Source organism: Phasianus colchicus, chromosome 29 (assembly GCF_987193195.1).
Source record: "Phasianus colchicus chromosome 29, bPhaCol1.hap1.1, whole genome shotgun sequence".
In the NCBI taxonomy this organism is placed as follows: Eukaryota; Metazoa; Chordata; class Aves; order Galliformes; family Phasianidae; genus Phasianus; species Phasianus colchicus.
In genome coordinates this window covers 4,682,990-4,704,356 of record NC_143464.1, presented here as the reverse complement: position 1 = coordinate 4,704,356, position 21,367 = coordinate 4,682,990, and the positions used below count along the sequence as shown (strand labels likewise).

Genomic DNA, 21,367 nt, shown 5'->3' with positions numbered 1-21,367 from the left:
GTCTTACCGATACGTTGCTATGGAGAAATCAACTCACTTCCGGTTGTTCCCGGGCGTTCCTACTGGCTGCTGTACGTCACTTCCGTCGCGTTGCTATGGAGATGTCGTTCTACTTATTGTCCCCCCCCCTTCTGGAGCGTTGCTAGGGCGACGCAGCCTCACTTCCGGCTTTCCAAATATGGCGGTCAGTTGGAGTTGTTTTGCCGGAAGTCATCTACCAGCTGACAGGAAGTTTGCTCTAGCCGCGTCGTCTGGCTGGGACTCTATGGTGTAACCGGGATCGGAGCGCTCCGGGGGGGCAAAAAAGCCCCAAAAAGGCCCCAAAAAAGGACAGATTGGGTCGGGGGGGTCCCGGGGACAGCCCCCCCCCGTGCCCGCCCGCCGCCATGGCGCAGGGCCGCGGGGTCAACAGTCTGCGCTTCAACCAGGACCAGAGTGAGTGCGGGCGGCCCCAAAATCGCCGGGTTTTCACCCAAAATCGGCCCTTCTGATCCCAAAACTGCCCCTTTTGGCCCCAAAATCGGCTCTTCTGACCCCAAAATCCCCCTTTTGGCCCCAAAATCGGCCCTTTTGTCCCCAAAACTGCCCCTTTTGGCCCCAAAATCGCACTTCTGACCCCAAAACTGCCCCTTTTGGCCCCAAAATCGCACTTCTGACCCCAAAACTGCCCCTTTTGGCCCCAAAATCGGCCCTCCTGATCCCCAAACTGCCCCTTTTAGCCCCCAAATCGGCTCTTCTGACCCCAAAACTGCCCCTTTTGGCCCCAAAATCGGCCCTTCTGACCGAAAAATCGCCCCTTCTGGCCCCAAAATTGCTCTTTTTGGCCCCAAAACCTCATTTCCTAGCCCCAAAATTGCCCTTTCCCACCCCAAAATCTCATTCCCTTGTCCCAAAATTACTCTTTCTTGGCGCCAAATCGCCTCTTTTTGCCCCAAAATGATTCTTTCTGGCTGCAAATCTGCTCTATTGCCCCTAAATTTGCCTTTTCTGACCCCAGAATCTCACTGTCTTGTCCCAAAATTGCCCTTTTAAACTCAAAATCACCCTTTCTGACCCCAAAATTGCCCTTTATGTCCCAAATTTACACTTTTTGTTCCCAAAACTGCCCCTTTTTGCCCCCAAATCGCCCCATTTGGTCCCAAAACCGCCCCATTTTCATCCCAAAATCCCACTTCCACCCCCAAAATCGCCCTTCCTTGACCCAAAATCGCCCTTTCTGACCCCAAAATCGCCCTTTCTGACCCCCCAAAATCCCATTTTCCATCCCCACCATCGCACCCCGCTGACCCAAAATCGCCCTTTTTTGCCCCAAAACTCTCAGGCTGTTTCTGCGTGGCCATGGACTCCGGGGTGCGGATCTTCAACGTGGAGCCGCTGATGGAAAAGGGGCACCTGGGTGAGGGGGGGGGGGAGTTTTTTGGGGTCAGAAATGGTGGATTTGGGGCATTTGGGGTGGATTTGGGGTCTTTTGGGGGGGAGATTTGGGGTCATTTTAGGGGGATTTGGGGTCTTTTGGGGGAAATTCGGGTCATTTGGGGGGGGAATTTGGGGTCATTTGGGGTCTTTTGGGGGAAATTGGGGTCATTTTGGGGAGGCGTTTTGGGGTCATTTGGGGTGGATTTAGGGTCATTTTGGGGGAAATTGGGGTCTTTTAGGGGTTGGATTTGGGACATTTGGGGTGGATTTGGGGTCTTATGGGGGAAATTGGGGTCATTTTGGATGGATTTGGGGTCATTTTGGGGAAATTGTGGTCATTTTGGGGGTAATTTGGGGTTTTTTAGGGGTGGATTTGGGGTCTTTTGGGAGATGTGGGGATTTGGGGGGGATTTGGAGGGGATTTGTGGGATTTTGGGGGGATTTGGGGTCATTTTGGGGGGATTTGGGGTATTTTAGGGGTGGATTTGGGGTCTTTTGGGAAATTGTGGGGATTTGGGGTGATTTGGGGATATTTGGGGTGGATTTGGGGTATTTTGGGGGGTTGATTTGGTGTCATTTTGGGGGGATTTGAGGTCTTTTGGGGGATTGATTTGAGGTTTTTTAGGGGGTGGATTTGGGGTCTTTTGGGGGAAACGGGTCAATTTGGGATAATTTGGGGTCTTTTAGGGAGGGAATTTGGGGTCATTTTGGGGAAATTGAGATTATTTTGGGAGGATTTGGGTTCATTTTGGGGAATTTGGGGTCATTTTGGGGGAGATTTGGGGTCAATTTAGGGGGATTTGGGGTCTTTTGGGGGAAATTTGGGATAATTTGGGGTCTTTTAGGGGTTGGTTTTGGGGTCTTTTGACGGCGAGATTTGGGGTCAATTTAGGGGGATTTGGGGTCTTTTGGGAGAAACCGGGGTCATTTTGGGGGGGATTTGGGGTTAATTTGGGATAATTTGAGGTCCTTTATGGGGTGGATTTGGGGCATTTTGGGTGGGTTTGGGGTCTTTTGGGGGGGAGATTTGGGGTCATTTGGGGGGATTTGGGGTCTTTTGGGGGAAATCGGGGTCATTTGGGGGGGATATGGGGTCAATTTGGGGGGATTTGGGGTCTTTTGTTGGGGAGATTTGGGGTCATTTGGGTCCGATTTTGGGTTTTTTTGGGGTCATTTGGGGGAATTTGGGTCATTACGAATATTAATTTGGGGGGGGGGTCCCACTAATTGCCCCCCCCCCACCCCAAAACCCCCCCATTTTCCAACCTTCTGTGGGTCGGGGGATGTGGGGGGGAGGGCAGTAATTATGAATATTAATTAGGGGGGGGTTCCACTAATTGCTCCCCCCCAGTTTTATAAACTTCTATGGGTGTGAGTATGTGTGTGTGATGGGGGGAGGGGTCCCACTAATTGCCCCCCCCGCCCCAAAACCCCCCCATTTTCCAACCTTCTGTGGGTCTGGGGATGTGGGGGGAGGGCAGTAATTATGAATATTAATTAGGGGGGGGGGGGTCCTGTTAATTACTCCCCTCCCCACCCCAGTTCTTCCAAACTTCTATGGGTCTGTGTGTGTGATGAGGGGGGTCCCACTAATTGCCCCCCCCACCCCAAAACCCCCCCATTTTCCAACCTTCTGTGGGTCTGGGGATGTGGGGGGGGAGGAGCAGTAATTATGAATGTTAATTAACTGCAGCTAATTAACTTCCCCCCCCCAGATGCGGAGCAGGTGGGCAGCGTGGGGCTGGTGGAGATGCTGAACCGCTCCAACCTGCTGGCCATCGTGGGGGGGGGCAGCAACCCCAAATTCCCCGACGTCTCAGGTACCGCCCTCGTTAATTAACGGCCTGCTAATTAAGTCATTAATTGGCTCTCATTCATTAATTTCGCCCCCGCCGTGTTTTGGGGTGAAAGATGGGGCCTGGGGGGGGGGAAATATGGAGGTTTGGGGGTGGAAAAAGGAGGTTTTGGGGGTGGAATGTGGAAATTTGGGGTGGAAAGGTGGAATTTTAGGGTGGAAAGGTGCAAATTTGGGGTGAAAAAGTGGAATTTTGGGGTGAAAGGGTGGAAATTTGGGATGAAAAAGTGGAAATTTGGGGTGAAAGGGTGGAAATTTGGGGTGAAAGGGTGGAATTTTGGGGTGGAAAGGTGGAAATTTGGGGTGAAAAAGTGGAATTTTGGGGGTGAAAAGGTGGAATTTTTGAGTGAAAAAGTGGAATTTTGGGGTGAAAGGGTGGAAATTTGGTGTGAAAAAGTGGAATTTGGGGGTGAAAGGGTGGAAATTTGGGGTGAAAGGGTGGAAATTTGGGGTGGAAAGGTGGAATTTTGGGGGTGGAAAGGTGGAAATTTGGGGTGAAAAGGTGGAAATTTGGGGGGGAAAGGTGGAAATTTGGTGTGAAAAAGTGGAATTTTTGAGTGAAAAAGTGGAAATTTGGGGGTGAAAAGGTGGAAATTTGGGGGTGAAAAGGTGGAATTTTTGAGTGAAAAAGTGGAAATTTGGTGTGAAAAGGTGGAAATTTGGGGTGAAAAGTGGAATTTTGGGGTGGAAAAATGGAATTTGGGGGTGAAAATTTGGAGCCTTAGGTTGAAAAATGAGGGTTTTTGGGGGGCGGTGAAAAAGTGGAATTTTTGGGGTGAAAAATGACGTTTTGGGGGCAAAAGAAGTGAATTTTGGGGGTGAAAAAGTGGAATTTGGGGGTGAAAAAGGATGTTTTGGGGGTAAAAAAGTGCATTTTTAGGGTGAAAAAGCGGGGATTGGGGGTGGAAGGGGGGTTTTGGGGTCGAAAGTGTGGAGTTGGGGGTGAAAAATTGGAGCTTTAGGGTGAAAATGTGGAATTTTTGGGGTGAGGAAGTGGAGTTTTTGGGTTAAAAAAGCGGGATTTGGGGTGGAAATGTGGGTTTTTTTGGGATGAAAAGTGAGGTTTTGGGGGTGGAAAAATGGGATTTGGGGTGGAAATAGGGGGGTTTGGGGGTAAAAAATGGCATTTTGGGGTGAAAAAGTGGAGTTTTGGGGTGAAAGAGTGGGGTTTGGGGGGAGGAAAAATGCCATTTTGGGGTAAAAATGATGTTGTGGGGGATGAAAAAGGGGTGTTTTGGGGGTAGAAATGGGATTTGGGGTGAAAACGTGGAGTCTTGGGGTGAAAATTTTGGGTTTTGGGGGTGAAAAGGGGTTTGGGGCTGAAACATGGGATGCTGGGGTGGAAAAGTGGGAATTTGGGGGTGAGAAAGTGGGGATTTGGGGTGAGGGTTTTTGGGGTGAAAAAGAAGGATTTTGGGGTGAAGAGGTGGCATTTTGGGGTGAAAAACTGAGATGTGGGGTGGTGATATGGGGAGTTTGGGGTGGAAAGGGGGAATTTGGGGGTGGGAGATTGGAGCTTTAGGGTGAAAATGTGAGGAAGTTGGGTTTTGGGGTAAAAAAAGGGGGAATTGGGGTGGAAATGTGGGGTTTTTTGGGATGAAAAGTGAGGTTTTGGGGGTGAAAAATGGGATTTGGGGGTGGAAAAAAATGGGATTTGGGGTGGAAACGGGGCTTTTGGGGGTAAAAAAAACCCGGCGTTTTGGGGTGAAAAAATGGAATTTTGGGGTGAAGGAGTGGGATTTTGGGGGTGAAAAAAAAAAAAAGGCGTTTTGGGGTGAAAATGTATTTTTTTGGTGTTTTTTTTGCCCCCCCCCCAGTTTTAATTTGGGACGATGCCCGCGAGGACCCCAAGGACAAACTGGTGCTGGAGTTCACCTTCCCCAAACCCGTCCTGGCCGTCCGCATGCGCCACGATAAGTGAGACCCCCCCCACCAAAAGGACCCCCCCCCAAATAAAAGGGACCCCCCCCTCCCCCCCCTCCAGAGTCCCTTTTATTGCCCCCCCCCCCGAGTCCCTGTCCCTTTTCTTGCCCCCCCCCCCAGAGAGAGGGGCAATAAATTAGGGGGTGGGTGGGGTTTATAAAGGGGGTGAGGGGTGTTTTGGGGGGGGGAGTAAAGTCCCTTTTCTTGCCCCCCCCCCAGAGGGGAGGTGATAAATTGGGGGGGGGGGTTTATAGAGGGGTTGGGGGTGTTTGGGGGGGGGGAGCAAAGTCCCTTTTCTTGCCCCCCCCCAGAGGGGAGGTGATAAACTGGGGGGGTGGTTTATAGAGGGGTTGGGGGTGTTTGGGGGGGGGAGTAAAGTCCCTTTTCTTGCCCCCCCCCCCCAGAGGGGAGGTGATAAATTGGGGGGGGTGGTTTATAAAGGGGTTGGGGGGTGTTTTGGGGGGGGGGAGCAAAGGGTCATCGAGGGGTTTGGGATAAGCACAAAGGTGGGGGGGGGGGCACCCAAAATGGGTAGAAATAATTGGGGGGATTTGGCAGGGGGGGGGGGAATAAAGAGGGTTGGGGGGGAGTGAAGGATCATAGAGGGGTTTGGGATAACCCCAAAGGTGGGGGGGGGGAGGGGGGCACTCAAATTTGAGGGGGGGGACACCCAAAATAGGGGGGGGCAGAAATGATTGGGGGGGCGATAAGGTGGTTGGGGGGGAGTAAAGGATTATGGAGGGGTTTGGGATAACCCCAAAGATGGGGGGGGCACCCAATTTTGAGGGGGGGACACCCAAATTTGAGGGGGGGGCACCCAAAATAGGGGGGGGAAGAAATGATTGGGGGGGGGCAATAAGAGGGTTGGGGGGGAGTAAAGGGTCATGGAGGAGTATGGAGGGGGGGGTTGGGATAATCCCAAAGGTGGGGGGGGGGACACCCAAATTTGAGGGGGGAGACACCCAAAATAGGGGGGGGGGGGAAGAAATGATTGGGGGGGGGCAATAAGAGGGTTGGGGGGGAGTAAAGGATCATGGAGGGGTACGGAGGGAGGGGTTGGGATAACCCCAAAGGTGGGGGGGGGACACCCAAATTTGAGGGGGGGGACACCCAAATTTGAGGGGGGAGACACCCAAAATAGGGGGGGGGAAGAAATGATTGGGGGGGCAATAAGAGGGTTGGGGGGGAGTAAAGGATCATGGAGGGGTACAGAGGGGGGGGTTGGGATAACCCCAAAGGTGGGGGGGGACACCCAAATTTGAGGGGGGGGACACCCAAATTTGAGGGGGGAGACACCCAAAATAGGGGGGGCAGAAATGACTGGGGGGGAGTAAAGGGGGCAGAAATTATTGGGGGGGGGGGGGCAATAAGAGGGTTGGGGGGGAGTAAAGGATCATGGAGGGGTTTGGGATAACCCCAAAGGTGGGGGGGGGGGACAGCCAAAGATGGAGGGGGGGGGGGGGGCACGAATTTGGGGGACCCTGAAATTGATGCCCCCCCCTTTTGCCCCCCCCCCCCCCCGACATCCCCTACAGGTTGGTGGTGGTGCTGCGCAGCCGCATCTACGTCTTCTCCTTCCCTGATAACCCCACGAAGCTCTTCGAGTTCGACACCAGGGATAACCCCAAAGGTGGGGGGGGGCACCCCAAAGGTGGGGGGGGGCACCCGAAATTGGGGGGGGGCACGCAAAATTGGGGGGGGCGCAAAATTGGGGGGGCAGAAATTATTGCGGGGGGGAATAAAGGGGTTGGGGGAGAGGAAGGGATCGTAGGGATGGAGGGGGGTTGGGATAAGCCCAAAGGTGGGGGGGGGGCACCCGAAATTGGGGGGGGGGGCACCCGAAATTGGGGGGGGGGCAAATTTGGGGGGGCAGAAATTATTGGGGGGGCAATAAAGGGGTTGGGGGAGAGCAAGGAATCATAGGGATGGAGGGGGGTTGAGATAAGCCCAAAGGTGGGGGGGGCACCCGAAACTGGGGGGGGGGCACCCAAAATTGGGGGGGGCACCCAAAATTGGGGGGCGGCAAAATGGGGGGGGGCACAAATGGGGGGGGGCAGAAATGATTGGGGGGGGGGGCAGGAAAGGGGTTGGGGGGGGCAAAGGATCATAGAGGGATATGGGGAGGGTTTGAGATAAGCCCAAAGGTGGGGGGGGGGGGCACCCAAAATTGGGGGGGGTCTTTTGGTGGAGGAGGGGACAGAGGATTCTGGGAGGGGGGGGTCGGTCCTGGGGGTTTTTTATTTGGGGGGGGTGACAATGGGATGAATTTTTTTTGGGGGGGGGTCCTGGGGGTCTTTTATTTGGGTGGGTGACAATGGGATGATTTTTTTGGGGGGGGGTCTTTTATTCCGGGGGGGTGACAATGGGATGATTTTTTTTGGGGGGGGTCCTGGAGGTCTTTTATTTTGGGGGGTGACAATGGGATGAATTTTTTTTGGGGGGGGTCCTGGAGGTCTTTTATTTTGGGGGGTGACAATGGGATGAATTTTTGGGGGGGGGGGTCCTGGGGGTCTTTTATTTTGGGGGGTGACAATGGGATGAATTTTTTTTGGGGGGGGGTCCTGGGGGTCTTTTATTTGGGGGGGTGACAATGGGATGAATTTTTGGGGGGGGGGGTCCTGGGGGTCTTTTATTTGGGGGGGTGACAATGGGATGATTTTTTTTGAGGGGGGGTCTTTTATTCTGGGGGGGGGACAATGGGATGAATTTTTTTGGGGGGGGGTCCTGGGGGTCTTTTATTTGGGTGGGTGACAATGGGATGATTTTTTTGGGGGGGGGTCTTTTATTCCGGGGGGGTGACAATGGGATGAATTTTTGTGGGGGGGTCCTGAGGGTCTTTTATTTTGGGGGGGTGACAATGGGATGATTTGGGGGGGGGTCCTGAGGATCTTTTATTTGGGGGGGTGACAATGGGATGATTTTTTTTGGGGGGGGGTCCTGGGGGGGTGACAATGGGATGATTTTTTTGGGGGGGGGGGTCCTGAGGGTCTTTTATTTTGGGGGGGTGACAATGGGATGATTTTGGGGGGGGGTCCTGGGGGTCTTTTATTTTGGGGGGGGTGACAATGGGATGATTTTTTTGGGGGGGGGGTCCTGGAGGTCTTTTATTTTGGGGGGGTGACAATGGGATGGTTTTTTTGAGGGGGGGTCTTTTATTTTGGGGGGGTGACAATGGGATGAATTTTTTGGGGGGGTCCTGGGGTCTTTTATTTTGGGGGGGTGGAAATGGGATGATTTTTTTTGAGGGGGGGTCTTTTATTTGGGGGGGGGGACAATGGGATGATTTTTTTGGGGGGGGGGTCCTGGGGGTCTTTTATTTGGGGGGGTGACAATGGGATGATTTTTTTGGGGGGGGGGCATCCTGAGGGTCTTTGAGAGAAAAGGGTGGGACAGAATTCTGAGGGGGGGGGTCCCCAGGGCTGGTTTTGGGGAGGGGCTTGTGGGGGGGGGGGCACTTTGGGGTTTTTTGGGGGTGTGAGGTTTTATTTGGGGGGGGGGTCTCTTAGTGTGACCCCCCCCCTCCTCTCTGTCCCCCCCCCAGGGATCTGCGATCTGTGCCCCAGTCTGGAGAGGCAGCTGTTGGTGTTTCCTGGGCACAAATGTGGGAGTCTGCAACTGGTGGTGAGGGGGGGGCAACTGGGAGGGACTGGGGGGGGCACTGGGAGGGACTGGGATGGACTGGGAGGTCCTGGAAGGGCACATTGAGGACCTGGTGGGCACTGGGATGCGCTGGGATGGACTGGGAGGTCCTGGAAGGGCACAGTGAGGTCCTAGGGGGGGTCTTGATGGGCACTGGGAGGTCCTGGAAGGGCACATTGAGGACCTGGTGGGCACTGGGATGTACTGGGAGGTCTTGGGGGGCACTGGTAGGTACTGGGATGGACTGGGAGGTCCTGGAAGGGCACAGTGAGGTCCTGGGGTGGGTCTTGATGGGCACATTGAGGTCCTGATGGGCACTGGGAGGTCCTGGAAGGGCACATTGAGGTCCTGATGGGCACTGGGATGGACTGGGAGGTCCTGGAAGGGCACAGTGAGGTCCTGGGGCGGGTCTTGATGGGCACTGGAAGATCCTTATGGGCACTGGGAGGTCCTGGAAGGGCACAGGGGGGGGTCCTGATGGGCACATTGAGGTCCTGGTGGGCCCTGGGATGCACTGGGAGGTCCTGGAAGGGCACAGTGAGGTCCTGGGGGGGTCCTGATGGGCACATTGGGGTCCTGGTGGGCCCTGGGATGGACTGGGAGATCCCGATGCGCACATTGAGGTCCTGGGGGGGGTCTTGATGGCACTGGGATGCACTGGGATGTACTGGGAGGTCCTGGAAGGGCACATTGAGGACATGGTGGGCACTGGGATGCACTGGGAGGTCCTGGAAGGGCACAGTGAGGTCCTGGTGGGCCCTGGGATGCACTGGGAGGTCCTGGAAGGGCACAGTGAGGTCCTGGTGGGCCCTGGGATGCACTGGGAGGTCCTGGAAGATCCCGATGCGCACGGCCAGGTCCTGGGGTGGCCCCCGGAGGTCCAACGCGCTGCCGTTCCCCTTGCAGGACCTGGGCAGCGCGGCTCCCGGCACGTCGGTGGCTCCGGTGACGATCAACGCCCACCAGAGCGAGGTGGGCTGCGCGGCTCTCAGCCCCCCCGGGGCGCTGCTGGCGTCGGCGTCGCGCCGAGGGACCCTGCTGCGCCTCTTCGACACCCAGAGCCGCCTGCGGCTGCTGGAGCTGCGCCGCGGCACCGACCCCGCCACGCTCTACTGGTAGGGAAGCCCAAAATGGGGCTTTTTTCACCCAAAATGGGCGGCTGTGGGGCACAAATTGGGCGGTTTTCACCCCAAAATGGGCAGTTTTGGCACCAGAATGGTCATTTTGGACCCCAAATGGGCTCCTTTAGACCCAAAGTGGTCACTTTTCAACCCAAACCATCTTCTTTAGCCCCAAAACGGTCATTTTTCACCCCAAAATGGGCAGTTTTGACCTCAGAATGGTCACTTTTGGACCCAAAATGGTCATTTTTGGACCCCAAATGGTCAATTTTCACCCAAAGTGCTCATTTTTGACCCAGAATGGTCAGTTTTGGACCCAAAATGGGCTCCTTTAGACCCAAAGTGGTCACTTTTCACCCCAAAGTGCTCATTTTTGGACCCAAAGTGGTTGTTTTTGACCCAGAATGGTCATTTTTGGACCCAAATCGGCCATTTTTCACCCCAAAATGGTCATTTTTGGACCCCAATTGGGGATTTTTGGACCCCAAGTGGGGATTTCTGGCCCCAAAATGCTCATTTTTGGCCCCAAAATGCTCATTTTTGAGCCTCTTCGACACCCAGAGCCGCCTGCGGCTGCTGGAGCTGCGCCGCGGCACCGACCCCGCCACGCTCTACTGGTAGGGAAGCCCAAAATGGGGCTTTTTCCACCCAAAATGGGCGGCTGTGGGGCACAAATTGGGCGGTTTTCACCCCAAAATGGGCAGTTTTGGCACCAGAATGGTCATTTTGGACCCCAAATGGGCTCCTTTAGACCCAAAGTGGTCACTTTTCAACCCAAACCATCTTCTTTAGCCCCTAAATGCCCATTTTTCACCCCAAAACGGTCATTTTTGGACCCAAAATGGGCAGTTTTGACCTCAGAATGGTCACTTTTGGCACCAGAACGGACATTTTGGGACCCCAAATGGTCATTTTTGGACCCAAAGTGGTCACTTTTCACCCCAAAATGGGCAGTTTTGACCTCAGAATGGTCATTTTTGGCACCAAAATGGTCAGTTTTGGACCCCAAATGTTCTCCTTTAGACCCAAAGTGGTCACTTTTCAACCCAAACCATCTTCTTTAGCCCCAAAACGGTCATTTTTCACCCCAAAATGGGCAGTTTTGACCTCAGAATGGTCACTTTTGGGACCAAAATGGTCATTTTTGGACCCCAAATGGTCACTTTTCACCCCAAAGTGGGCAGTTTTGACCCCAAAACGGTCAGTTTTGGACCCAAAATGGGCCCCTTTAGACCCAAAGTGGTCACTTTTCAACCCAAACCATCTTCTTCAGCCCCAAAACGGTCATTTTTGGACCCAAAGTGGTCATTTTTCACCCCAAAATGCTCATTTTTGGATGCAAAATGGTCATTTTTGGACCCCAAATGGTCACATTTCACCCCAAAATGCTCATTTTTGACCCCAGAATGATCACTTTTGGACCCAAAATAGTGTCCTTTAGCCCCAAAATGCTCATTTTTCACCCCAAAGTGTTCATTTTTGACCCCAAATGGTCATTTTTCACCCCAAAATGCTCATTTTGGACCCAAAATGCTCCTAATGCCTATTTTCCGGAATTGCCCAAATCCGCCCTTTTTCACCCCAAACCCAAATCCCCCCAATTCCACCCTTTTCCCCCCAAAACCTCCTTCCCCCCCCCCAATCCCCCCATTTTCACCCCAAATTCCCCCTCCGCCCCCATTCCCAAAAACGCCCATTTCCCAAATTGCCCAAAATCACCCTTTTTCACCCCAAAATCCCTTCTTCCCCAAATCCCCCCAGTTCCACCCTTTCCCCCCCCCAAATCCCCCTTTTCACCCCAAACCCCCCATTTTCCCCCCAAATTCCCCCTCCCCCCCATTCCCAAAAATGCCCATTTCCCAAATTGCCCAAATCCGCCCTTTTTCACCCCAAAATCCCTTCTTCCCCAAATCCCCCCAAATCCCCCCAGTTCCACCCTTTTCCCCCAAAAACCTCCTTTTTTCACCCCCCAAACCCCCCATTTTCACCCCAAATTCCCCCTTCTTTCCCACTCCGCCCCCCTCCCCCCCATTCCCAAAAACGCCCATTTCCCAAATTGCCCAAAATCACCCTTTTTCACCCCAAAATCCCTTCTTTCCCCAAATCCCCCTTTCCCCCCAAAAACCCCCAATTTTCCCCCCAAACCCCCCCTTTTCCCCCCCAAATCCCCCATTTTTACCCCAAATTCCCCCTCTCCCCCCATTCCCAAAACCGCCCATTTTTCCAAATTGCCCAAAATCACCCTTTTTCACCCCAAAATCCCTTCTTTCCCAAATCCCCCCAAACCCCCCCTTTTCACCCCAAATCCCCCTATTTTCCCCCCAAACCCCCCCTTTTTTACCCCAAAACCCCCCGTTTTCACCCCAAATTCCCCCTCTCCCCCCATTCCCAAAAACGCCCATTTCCCAAATTGCCCAAAATCACCCTTTTTCACCCCAAAATCTCTTCTTCCCCAAATCCCCCCAAATCCCCCCAGTTCCACCCTTTCCCCCCCAAAAAACCTCCTTTTTTCCCCCCCAAACCCCCCCTTTTCCCCCCCCAAACCCCCCATTTTCACCCCAAATTCCCCCTCCCCCCCCACTCCCCAAACCGCCCATTTCCCAAATTGCCCAAAATCGCCCTTTTTCACCCCAAAATCCCTTCTTCCCCAAATCCCCCTTTTTCACCCCAAAACCCCCTTCCCCCCCCCAAATCCCCCCAAAAAACCTCCTTTTTTCACCCCCCAAACCCCCCATTTTCCCCCCAATTTCCCCCTCCCCCCCCACTCCCCAAACCTCCCATTTTCCCAAATTGCCCAAATCCGCCCTTTTTCACCCCAAAATCCCTTCTTCCCCAAATCCCCCTTTTTCACCCCAAAACCTCCTTTTTTCAGCCTAAAATCCCCCTTTTCCCCCCCAAACTCCCCCTTTTCCCCCCAAAACCCCCATTTTCCCCCCAAATCCCCCCTCCCCCCCCCTCCCCAAACCGCCCATTTCCCAAATTGCCCAAAATCGCCCTTTTTCACCCCAAAATCCCTTCTTCCCCGTTTCCCCCAAATCCCCCCAAATCCCCCTTTTTCCCCCCCCAAACCTCCCCCTTTTCCCCCCAAATTCCCCCTCCCCCCCTCCCCCCCCATTCCCAAAAACGCCCATTTCCCAAATTGCCCAAAATCACCCTTTTTCACCCCAAAATCCCTTCTTCCCCAAATTCCCCTTTCCCCCCCCAAAACCCCCTATTTTCCCCCCAAACTCCCCCTTTTCCCCCCCCAAATCCCCCATTTTTCCCCCAAATCTCCCCTCCCCCCCCCACTCCCCAAACCGCCCATTTTCCCGCATTGCCCAAATCCACCCTTTTTCACCCCAAAATCCCTTCTTCCCCAAATCCCCCTATTTTCCCCCCAAATCCCCCCTTTTCCCCCCCAAGCCCCCCATTTCCACCCCAAATTCCCCCCCCCTCCCCCCCCATTCCCAAAAACGCCCATTTCCCAAATTGCCCAAAATCACCCTTTTTCACCCCAAAATCCCTTCTTCCCCGTTTCCCCCAAATCCCCCCCAAATCCCCCCAGTTCCCCCCCCGCAAATCCCCCCTTTTCACCCCAAAACCCCCATTTTCCCCCCAAATCCCCCCTCCCCCCCCACTCCCCAAACCTCCCATTTTCCCAAATTGCCCAAATCCGCCCTTTTTCACCCCAAAATCCCTTCTTCCCCGTTTCCCCCAAATCCCCCCAAATTCCCCCAAACCCCCCCTTTTCCCCCCAAAACCCCCCATTTTCCCCCCAAATCCCCCCCTCCCCCCCCACTCCCCACACCCCCCGTTTTCCCGCATTGCCCAAATCCGCCCTTTTTCACCCCAAAATCCCTTCTTCCCCGTTTCCCCCAAATCCCCCCAAATTCCCCCAAACCCCCCCTTTTCCCCCCAAAACCCCCCATTTTCCCCCCAAATCCCCCCCTCCCCCCCCACTCCCCACACCCCCCGTTTTCCCGCATTGCCCAAATCCGCGTTTTTCCGCCCCAAAATGGCAGCCTGTCGTTCAGCGCCGACTCGTCGTTCCTGTGCGCGGCCAGCGACAAAAGCACGCTGCACGTCTTCGCCCTGCGCGACACCCGCCTCAACCGCCGCTCCGCGTGAGTCGCGCCGCCCTAATTAGCGCTAATTAGCGCTAATTAACGGCCCCGCGGGACGACGGGCGGGGGGTCGCGAGGTTCGGGGGTGGCGGGACGGGGCGGTAATGAGGGGGGGAGGGCGGTAATTGGGGGGGGGGGCGTTAATTAGGGGGAGAGGTCATTAATGGGAGTGGGAGGTCGTTAATTAGTGGGATTGGGTGTTAATTGGGGGGGGGGCCGTTAATAAGTGGGGGAGGCACTTAATTAGTGGGGGAGGGCATTAATTGGGGTGGGGGGCCGTTAATTAGTGGGGAAGGCCCTTAATTAGTGGGTGAGGGCGTTAATTGGGGTGAGAGGCCATTAATTAGGGGGAGAGGGTGTTAATTGGGGTGGGGGGCCGTTAATTAGAGGGAGAGGGCCTTAATTGGGTTGGGAAGCTGTTAATTAGTGGGGGAGGCACTTAATTAGTGGGAGAAGAACTTAATTAGTGGGTGAAGGAGTTAATTGGGGTGAGAGGCCATTAATTAGGGGGAGAGGGTGTTAATTGGGGTGGGGGGCCGTTAATTAGAAGGAGAGGGCGTTAATTGGGGTGGGAAGCTGTTAATTAGTGGGGGAGGCACTTAATTAGTGGGAGAGGCACTTAATTAGTGGGAGAAGAACTTAATTAGTGGGTGAAGGCGTTAATTGGGGTGAGAGGCCATTAATTAGGGGGAGAGGGTGTTAATTGGGGTGGGGGGCCGTTAATTAGAGGGAGAGGGCACATAAGTAGTGTGAGAGGCACTTAATTAGTGGGAGAAGCACTTAATTAGTGGGGGAGGGTGTTAATTGGGGTGGGGGGCTGTTAATTAGTGGGATTGGGTGTTAATTGGGGTGGGAGGTCATTAATTAGTGGGAGAGGGCGTTAATGGGGGTGGGAGGTCATTAATTAGTGGGATTGGGTGTTAATTGGGGTGGGGGGCCGTTAATAAGTGGGGGAGGCACTTAATTAGTGGGAGAGGGCGTTAATTGGGGTGGAAGGCTGTTAATAAGTGGGGGAGGCCCTTAAGTACTGGGTGAGGGCGTTAATTGCGGTGGGAGGCTGTTAATAAGTGAGGGAGGCACTTAATTAGTGGGAGAGGGCGGTAATTGGGGTGGGAGGCTGTTAATTAGTGGGGAAGGCCCTTAATTAGTGGCTGAGGGCATTAATTGGGGTGGGAGGCCGTTAATTACTGGGGAAGGCCCTTAATTAGTGGGTGAGGGCGTTAATTGGGGTGGGAGGCCGTTAATTAGTGGGGGAGGCACTTAATTAGTGGGAGAGGCACTTAATTAGTGGGAGAAGCACTTAATTAGTGGGGGAGGGCGTTAATTGGGGTGGGAGGCCATTGATTAGTGGGAGAGGGCGTTAATTGGGGTGGGGGACTGTTAATAGGGAGGCACTTAATTAGTGGGTGAGGGTGTTAATTGGGGTGGGAGGCTGTTAATTAGTGGGGGAGGCACTTAAGTAGTGGGAGAGGCACTTAATTAGTGGGAGAGGGGGGTAATTAGTGGGAAAGGCAGTAATTGGGGTGGGAAGAGGTACTAATTAACGGGGGAGGCCATTACTTATTGGAGAAGGCCATTAATTAGTGCTTAATTAACGAGGCAACGAGTTAACTGACTCGATTAGCTTGTTAATTGCACTAATTAACTAACGGCACATTGGGGGGGGGAACGAGAAAGCCAAGTGAACTCCTGCCTCCATTAATCGCTTCACGACTTCACAACTTAAAGACGGCGTTAATTACGCCGCTAATTAGCTTAATTACGGCGCTAATTAGCCGCACGCAAGGGCGGAAAACCCCCTCCCCACACAGGAGGAAAAGCGCGCGGTCGGGTAGCCCGGCGCACGGCACGACGGCGCTAAAGAGGAGGGCTAATTAACGTTAATTAACGCTAATTAACGAGGCCGGCCGCTTGCAGGCTGGCGCGGGTGGGCGGCGTGGGTCCCGTGCTGCGGCCCTACGCCGAGTCGCAGTGGTCGCTGTGCAGCTTCGCGCTGCCCGAGGGGCCGGCACAGTGCGCCTTCGGCACCGCGCCCCACGGACCCACGTCTGTCGTAGGTGTGTATGGCTGCCCCATAGCGACCCATAGCTGCCCCATAGCGACCCATAGAGACCCATAGCTGCCCCATAGAGACCCATAGCTGCCCCATAGGGCCGGCACAGTGCGCCTTCGGCACCGCGCCCCACGGACCCACGTCTGTCGTAGGTGTGTATGGCTGCCCCATAGAGACCCATAGCTGCCCCATAGCGACCCATAGAGACCCATAGAGACCCATAGCTGCCCCATAGAGCCCCATAGCTGCCCCATAGGGCCGGCACAGTGCGCCTTCGGCACCGCGCCCCACGGACCCACGTCTGTCGTAGGTGTGTATGGCTGCCCCATAGCGACCCATAGCTGCCCCATAGCGACCCATAGAGACCCATAGCTGCCCCATAGAGACCCATAGCTGCCCCATAGGGCCGGCACAGTGCGCCTTCGGCACCGCGCCCCACGGACCCACGTCTGTCGTAGGTGTGTATGGCTGCCCCATAGCGACCCATAGCTGCCCCATAGCGACCCATAGAGACCCATAGAGACCCATAGCTGCCCCATAGAGCCCCATAGCTGCCCCATAGGGCCGGCACAGTGCGCCTTCGGCACCGCGCCCCACGGACCCACGTCTGTCGTAGGTGTGTATGGCTGCCCCATAGCGACCCATAGCTGCCCCATAGCGACCCATAGAGACCCATAGCTGCCCCATAGAGACCCATAGCTGCCCCATAGGGCCGGCACAGTGCGCCTTCGGCACCGCGCCCCACGGACCCACGTCTGTCGTAGGTGTGTATGGCTGCCCCATAGCGACCCATAGCTGCCCCATAGCGACCCATAGAGACCCATAGCTGCCCCATAGAGACCCATAGCTGCCCCATAGGGCCGGCACAGTGCGCCTTCGGCACCGCGCCCCACGGACCCACGTCTGTCGTAGGTGTGTATGGCTGCCCCATAGCGACCCATAGCTGCCCCATAGCGACCCATAGAGACCCATAGCTGCCCCATAGAGACCCATAGCTGCCCCATAGGGCCGGCACAGTGCGCCTTCGGCACCGCGCCCCACGGACCCACGTCTGTCGTAGGTGTGTATGGCTGCCCCATAGCGACCCATAGCTGCCCCATAGCGACCCATAGAGACCCATAGCTGCCCCATAGAGACCCATAGCTGCCCCATAGGGCCGGCACAGTGCGCCTTCGGCACCGCGCCCCACGGACCCACGTCTGTCGTAGGTGTGTATGGCTGCCCCATAGCGACCCATAGCTGCCCCATAGCGACCCATAGAGACCCATAGAGACCCATAGCTGCCCCATAGAGCCCCATAGCTGCCCCATAGGGCCGGCACAGTGCGCCTTCGGCACCGCGCCCCACGGACCCACGTCTGTCGTAGGTGTGTATGGCTGCCCCATAGCGACCCATAGCTGCCCCATAGCGACCCATAGAGACCCATAGAGACCCATAGCTGCCCCATAGAGCCCCATAGCTGCCCCATAGGGCCGGCACAGTGCGCCTTCGGCACCGCGCCCCACGGACCCACGTCTGTCGTAGGTGTGTATGGCTGCCCCATAGCGACCCATAGCTGCCCCATAGCGACCCATAGAGACCCATAGCTGCCCCATAGAGACCCATAGCTGCCCCATAGGGCCGGCACAGTGCGCCTTCGGCACCGCGCCCCACGGACCCACGTCTGTCGTAGGTGTGTATGGCTGCCCCATAGCGACCCATAGCTGCCCCATAGCGACCCATAGAGACCCATAGCTGCCCCATAGAGACCCATAGCTGCCCCATAGGGCCGGCACAGTGCGCCTTCGGCACCGCGCCCCACGGACCCACGTCTGTCGTAGGTGTGTATGGCTGCCCCATAGCGACCCATAGCTGCCCCATAGCGACCCATAGAGACCCATAGCTGCCCCATAGAGACCCATAGCTGCCCCATAGGGCCGGCACAGTGCGCCTTCGGCACCGCGCCCCACGGACCCACGTCTGTCGTAGGTGTGTATGGCTGCCCCATAGCGACCCATAGCTGCCCCATAGCGACCCATAGAGACCCATAGCTGCCCCATAGAGACCCATAGCTGCCCCATAGGGCCGGCACAGTGCGCCTTCGGCACCGCGCCCCACGGACCCACGTCTGTCGTAGGTGTGTATGGCTGCCCCATAGCGACCCATAGCTGCCCCATAGCGACCCATAGAGACCCATAGCTGCCCCATAGAGACCCATAGCTGCCCCATAGGGCCGGCACAGTGCGCCTTCGGCACCGCGCCCCACGGACCCACGTCTGTCGTAGGTGTGTATGGCTGCCCCATAGCGACCCATAGCTGCCCCATAGCGACCCATAGAGACCCATAGAGACCCATAGAGACCCATAGCTGCCCCATAGAGACCCATAGCTGCCCCATAGGGCCGGCACAGTGCGCCTTCGGCACCGCGCCCCACGGACCCACGTCTGTCGTAGGTGTGTATGGCTGCCCCATAGCGACCCATAGCTGCCCCATAGCGACCCATAGAGACCCATAGCTGCCCCATAGAGACCCATAGCTGCCCCATAGGGCCGGCACAGTGCGCCTTCGGCACCGCGCCCCACGGACCCACGTCTGTCGTAGGTGTGTATGGCTGCCCCATAGCGACCCATAGCTGCCCCATAGCGACCCATAGAGACCCATAGCTGCCCCATAGAGACCCATAGCTGCCCCATAGGGCCGGCACAGTGCGCCTTCGGCACCGCGCCCCACGGACCCACGTCTGTCGTAGGTGTGTATGGCTGCCCCATAGCGACCCATAGCTGCCCCATAGCGACCCATAGAGACCCATAGCTGCCCCATAGAGACCCATAGCTGCCCCATAGGGCCGGCACAGTGCGCCTTCGGCACCGCGCCCCACGGACCCACGTCTGTCGTAGGTGTGTATGGCTGCCCCATAGCGACCCATAGCTGCCCCATAGCGACCCATAGAGACCCATAGCTGCCCCATAGAGACCCATAGCTGCCCGAGGGGCCGGCACAGTGCGCCTTCAGCACCGCGCCCCACGGACCCACGTCTGTCGTAGGTGTGTATGGCTGCCCCATAGCGACCCATAGCTGCCCCATAGCGACCCATAGAGACCCATAGCTGCCCCATAGAGACCCATAGCTGCCCCATAGGGCCGGCACAGTGCGCCTTCGGCACCGCGCCCCACGGACCCACGTCTGTCGTAGGTGTGTATGGCTGCCCCATAGCGACCCATAGCTGCCCCATAGCGACCCATAGAGACCCATAGCTGCCCCATAGAGACCCATAGCTGCCCCATAGGGCCGGCACAGTGCGCCTTCGGCACCGCGCCCCACGGACCCACGTCTGTCGTAGGTGTGTATGGCTGCCCCATAGCGACCCATAGCTGCCCCATAGCGACCCATAGAGACCCATAGCTGCCCCATAGAGACCCATAGCTGCCCCATAGGGCCGGCACAGTGCGCCTTCGGCACCGCGCCCCACGGACCCACGTCTGTCGTAGGTGTGTATGGCTGCCCCATAGCGACCCATAGCTGCCCCATAGCGACCCATAGAGACCCATAGCTGCCCCATAGAGACCCATAGCTGCCCCATAGGGCCGGCACAGTGCGCCTTCGGCACCGCGCCCCACGGACCCACGTCTGTCGTAGGTGTGTATGGCTGCCCCATAGCGACCCATAGCTGCCCCATAGCGACCCATAGAGACCCATAGCTGCCCCATAGAGACCCATAGCTGCCCCATAGGGCCGGCACAGTGCGCCTTCGGCACCGCGCCCCACGGACCCACGTCTGTCGTAGGTGTGTATGGCTGCCCCATAGCGACCCATAGCTGCCCCATAGCGACCCATAGAGACCCATAGCTGCCCCATAGAGACCCATAGCTGCCCCATAGGGCCGGCACAGTGCGCCTTCGGCACCGCGCCCCACGGACCCACGTCTGTCGTAGGTGTGTATGGCTGCCCCATAGCGACCCATAGCTGCCCCATAGCGACCCATAGAGACCCATAGCTGCCCCATAGAGACCCATAGCTGCCCCATAGGGCCGGCACAGTGCGCCTTCGGCACCGCGCCCCACGGACCCACGTCTGTCGTAGGTGTGTATGGCTGCCCCATAGCGACCCATAGCTGCCCCATAGCGACCCATAGAGACCCATAGCTGCCCCATAGAGACCCATAGCTGCCCCATAGGGCCGGCACAGTGCGCCTTCGGCACCGCGCCCCACGGACCCACGTCTGTCGTAGGTGTGTATGGCTGCCCCATAGCGACCCATAGCTGCCCCATAGCGACCCATAGAGACCCATAGCTGCCCCATAGAGACCCATAGCTGCCCCATAGGGCCGGCACAGTGCGCCTTCGGCACCGCGCCCCACGGACCCACGTCTGTCGTAGGTGTGTATGGCTGCCCCATAGCGACCCATAGCTGCCCCATAGCGACCCATAGAGACCCATAGCTGCCCCATAGAGACCCATAGCTGCCCGAGGGGCCGGCACAGTGCGCCTTCAGCACCGCGCCCCACGGACCCACGTCTGTCGTAGGTGTGTATGGCTGCCCCATAGCGACCCATAGCTGCCCCATAGCGACCCATAGAGACCCATAGCTGCCCCATAGAGACCCATAGCTGCCCCATAGGGCCGGCACAGTGCGCCTTCGGCACCGCGCCCCACGGACCCACGTCTGTCGTAGGTGTGTATGGCTGCCCCATAGCGACCCATAGCTGCCCCATAGCGACCCATAGAGACCCATAGCTGCCCCATAGAGACCCATAGCTGCCCCATAGGGCCGGCACAGTGCGCCTTCGGCACCGCGCCCCACGGACCCACGTCTGTCGTAGGTGTGTATGGCTGCCCCATAGCGACCCATAGCTGCCCCATAGCGACCCATAGAGACCCATAGCTGCCCCATAGAGACCCATAGCTGCCCGAGGGGCCGGCACAGTGCGCCTTCAGCACCGCGCCCCACGGACCCACGTCTGTCGTAGGTGTGTATGGCTGCCCCATAGCGACCCATAGCTGCCCCATAGCGACCCATAGAGACCCATAGCTGCCCCATAGAGACCCATAGCTGCCCCATAGGGCCGGCACAGTGCGCCTTCGGCACCGCGCCCCACGGACCCACGTCTGTCGTAGGTGTGTATGGCTGCCCCATAGCGACCCATAGCTGCCCCATAGCGACCCATAGAGACCCATAGCTGCCCCATAGAGACCCATAGCTGCCCGAGGGGCCGGCACAGTGCGCCTTCAGCACCGCGCCCCACGGACCCACGTCTGTCGTAGGTGTGTATGGCTGCCCC

The 21,367-nt window shown here is 56.7% G+C and overlaps 1 protein-coding gene across 1 annotated transcript in view; it reads left to right on the top strand.

The window, feature by feature from the left end:
- Window positions 1-169: 169 nt before the first annotated feature.
- Window positions 170-21,367, top strand: part of WDR45 (WD repeat domain 45) — a 34,140-nt gene continuing 12,942 nt past the window's right edge. The window contains exons 1-9 of the mRNA XM_090126806.1: window positions 170-435; window positions 1,322-1,396; window positions 3,132-3,236; window positions 5,089-5,188; window positions 6,730-6,824; window positions 8,736-8,815; window positions 9,740-9,948; window positions 13,956-14,057; window positions 15,975-16,114. Of these exons, the coding sequence (XP_089982932.1) occupies window positions 387-435; window positions 1,322-1,396; window positions 3,132-3,236; window positions 5,089-5,188; window positions 6,730-6,824; window positions 8,736-8,815; window positions 9,740-9,948; window positions 13,956-14,057; window positions 15,975-16,114 (955 nt within the window). The 5' untranslated portion in view covers window positions 170-386. The remainder of the gene's footprint in view (window positions 436-1,321; window positions 1,397-3,131; window positions 3,237-5,088; window positions 5,189-6,729; window positions 6,825-8,735; window positions 8,816-9,739; window positions 9,949-13,955; window positions 14,058-15,974; window positions 16,115-21,367) is intronic.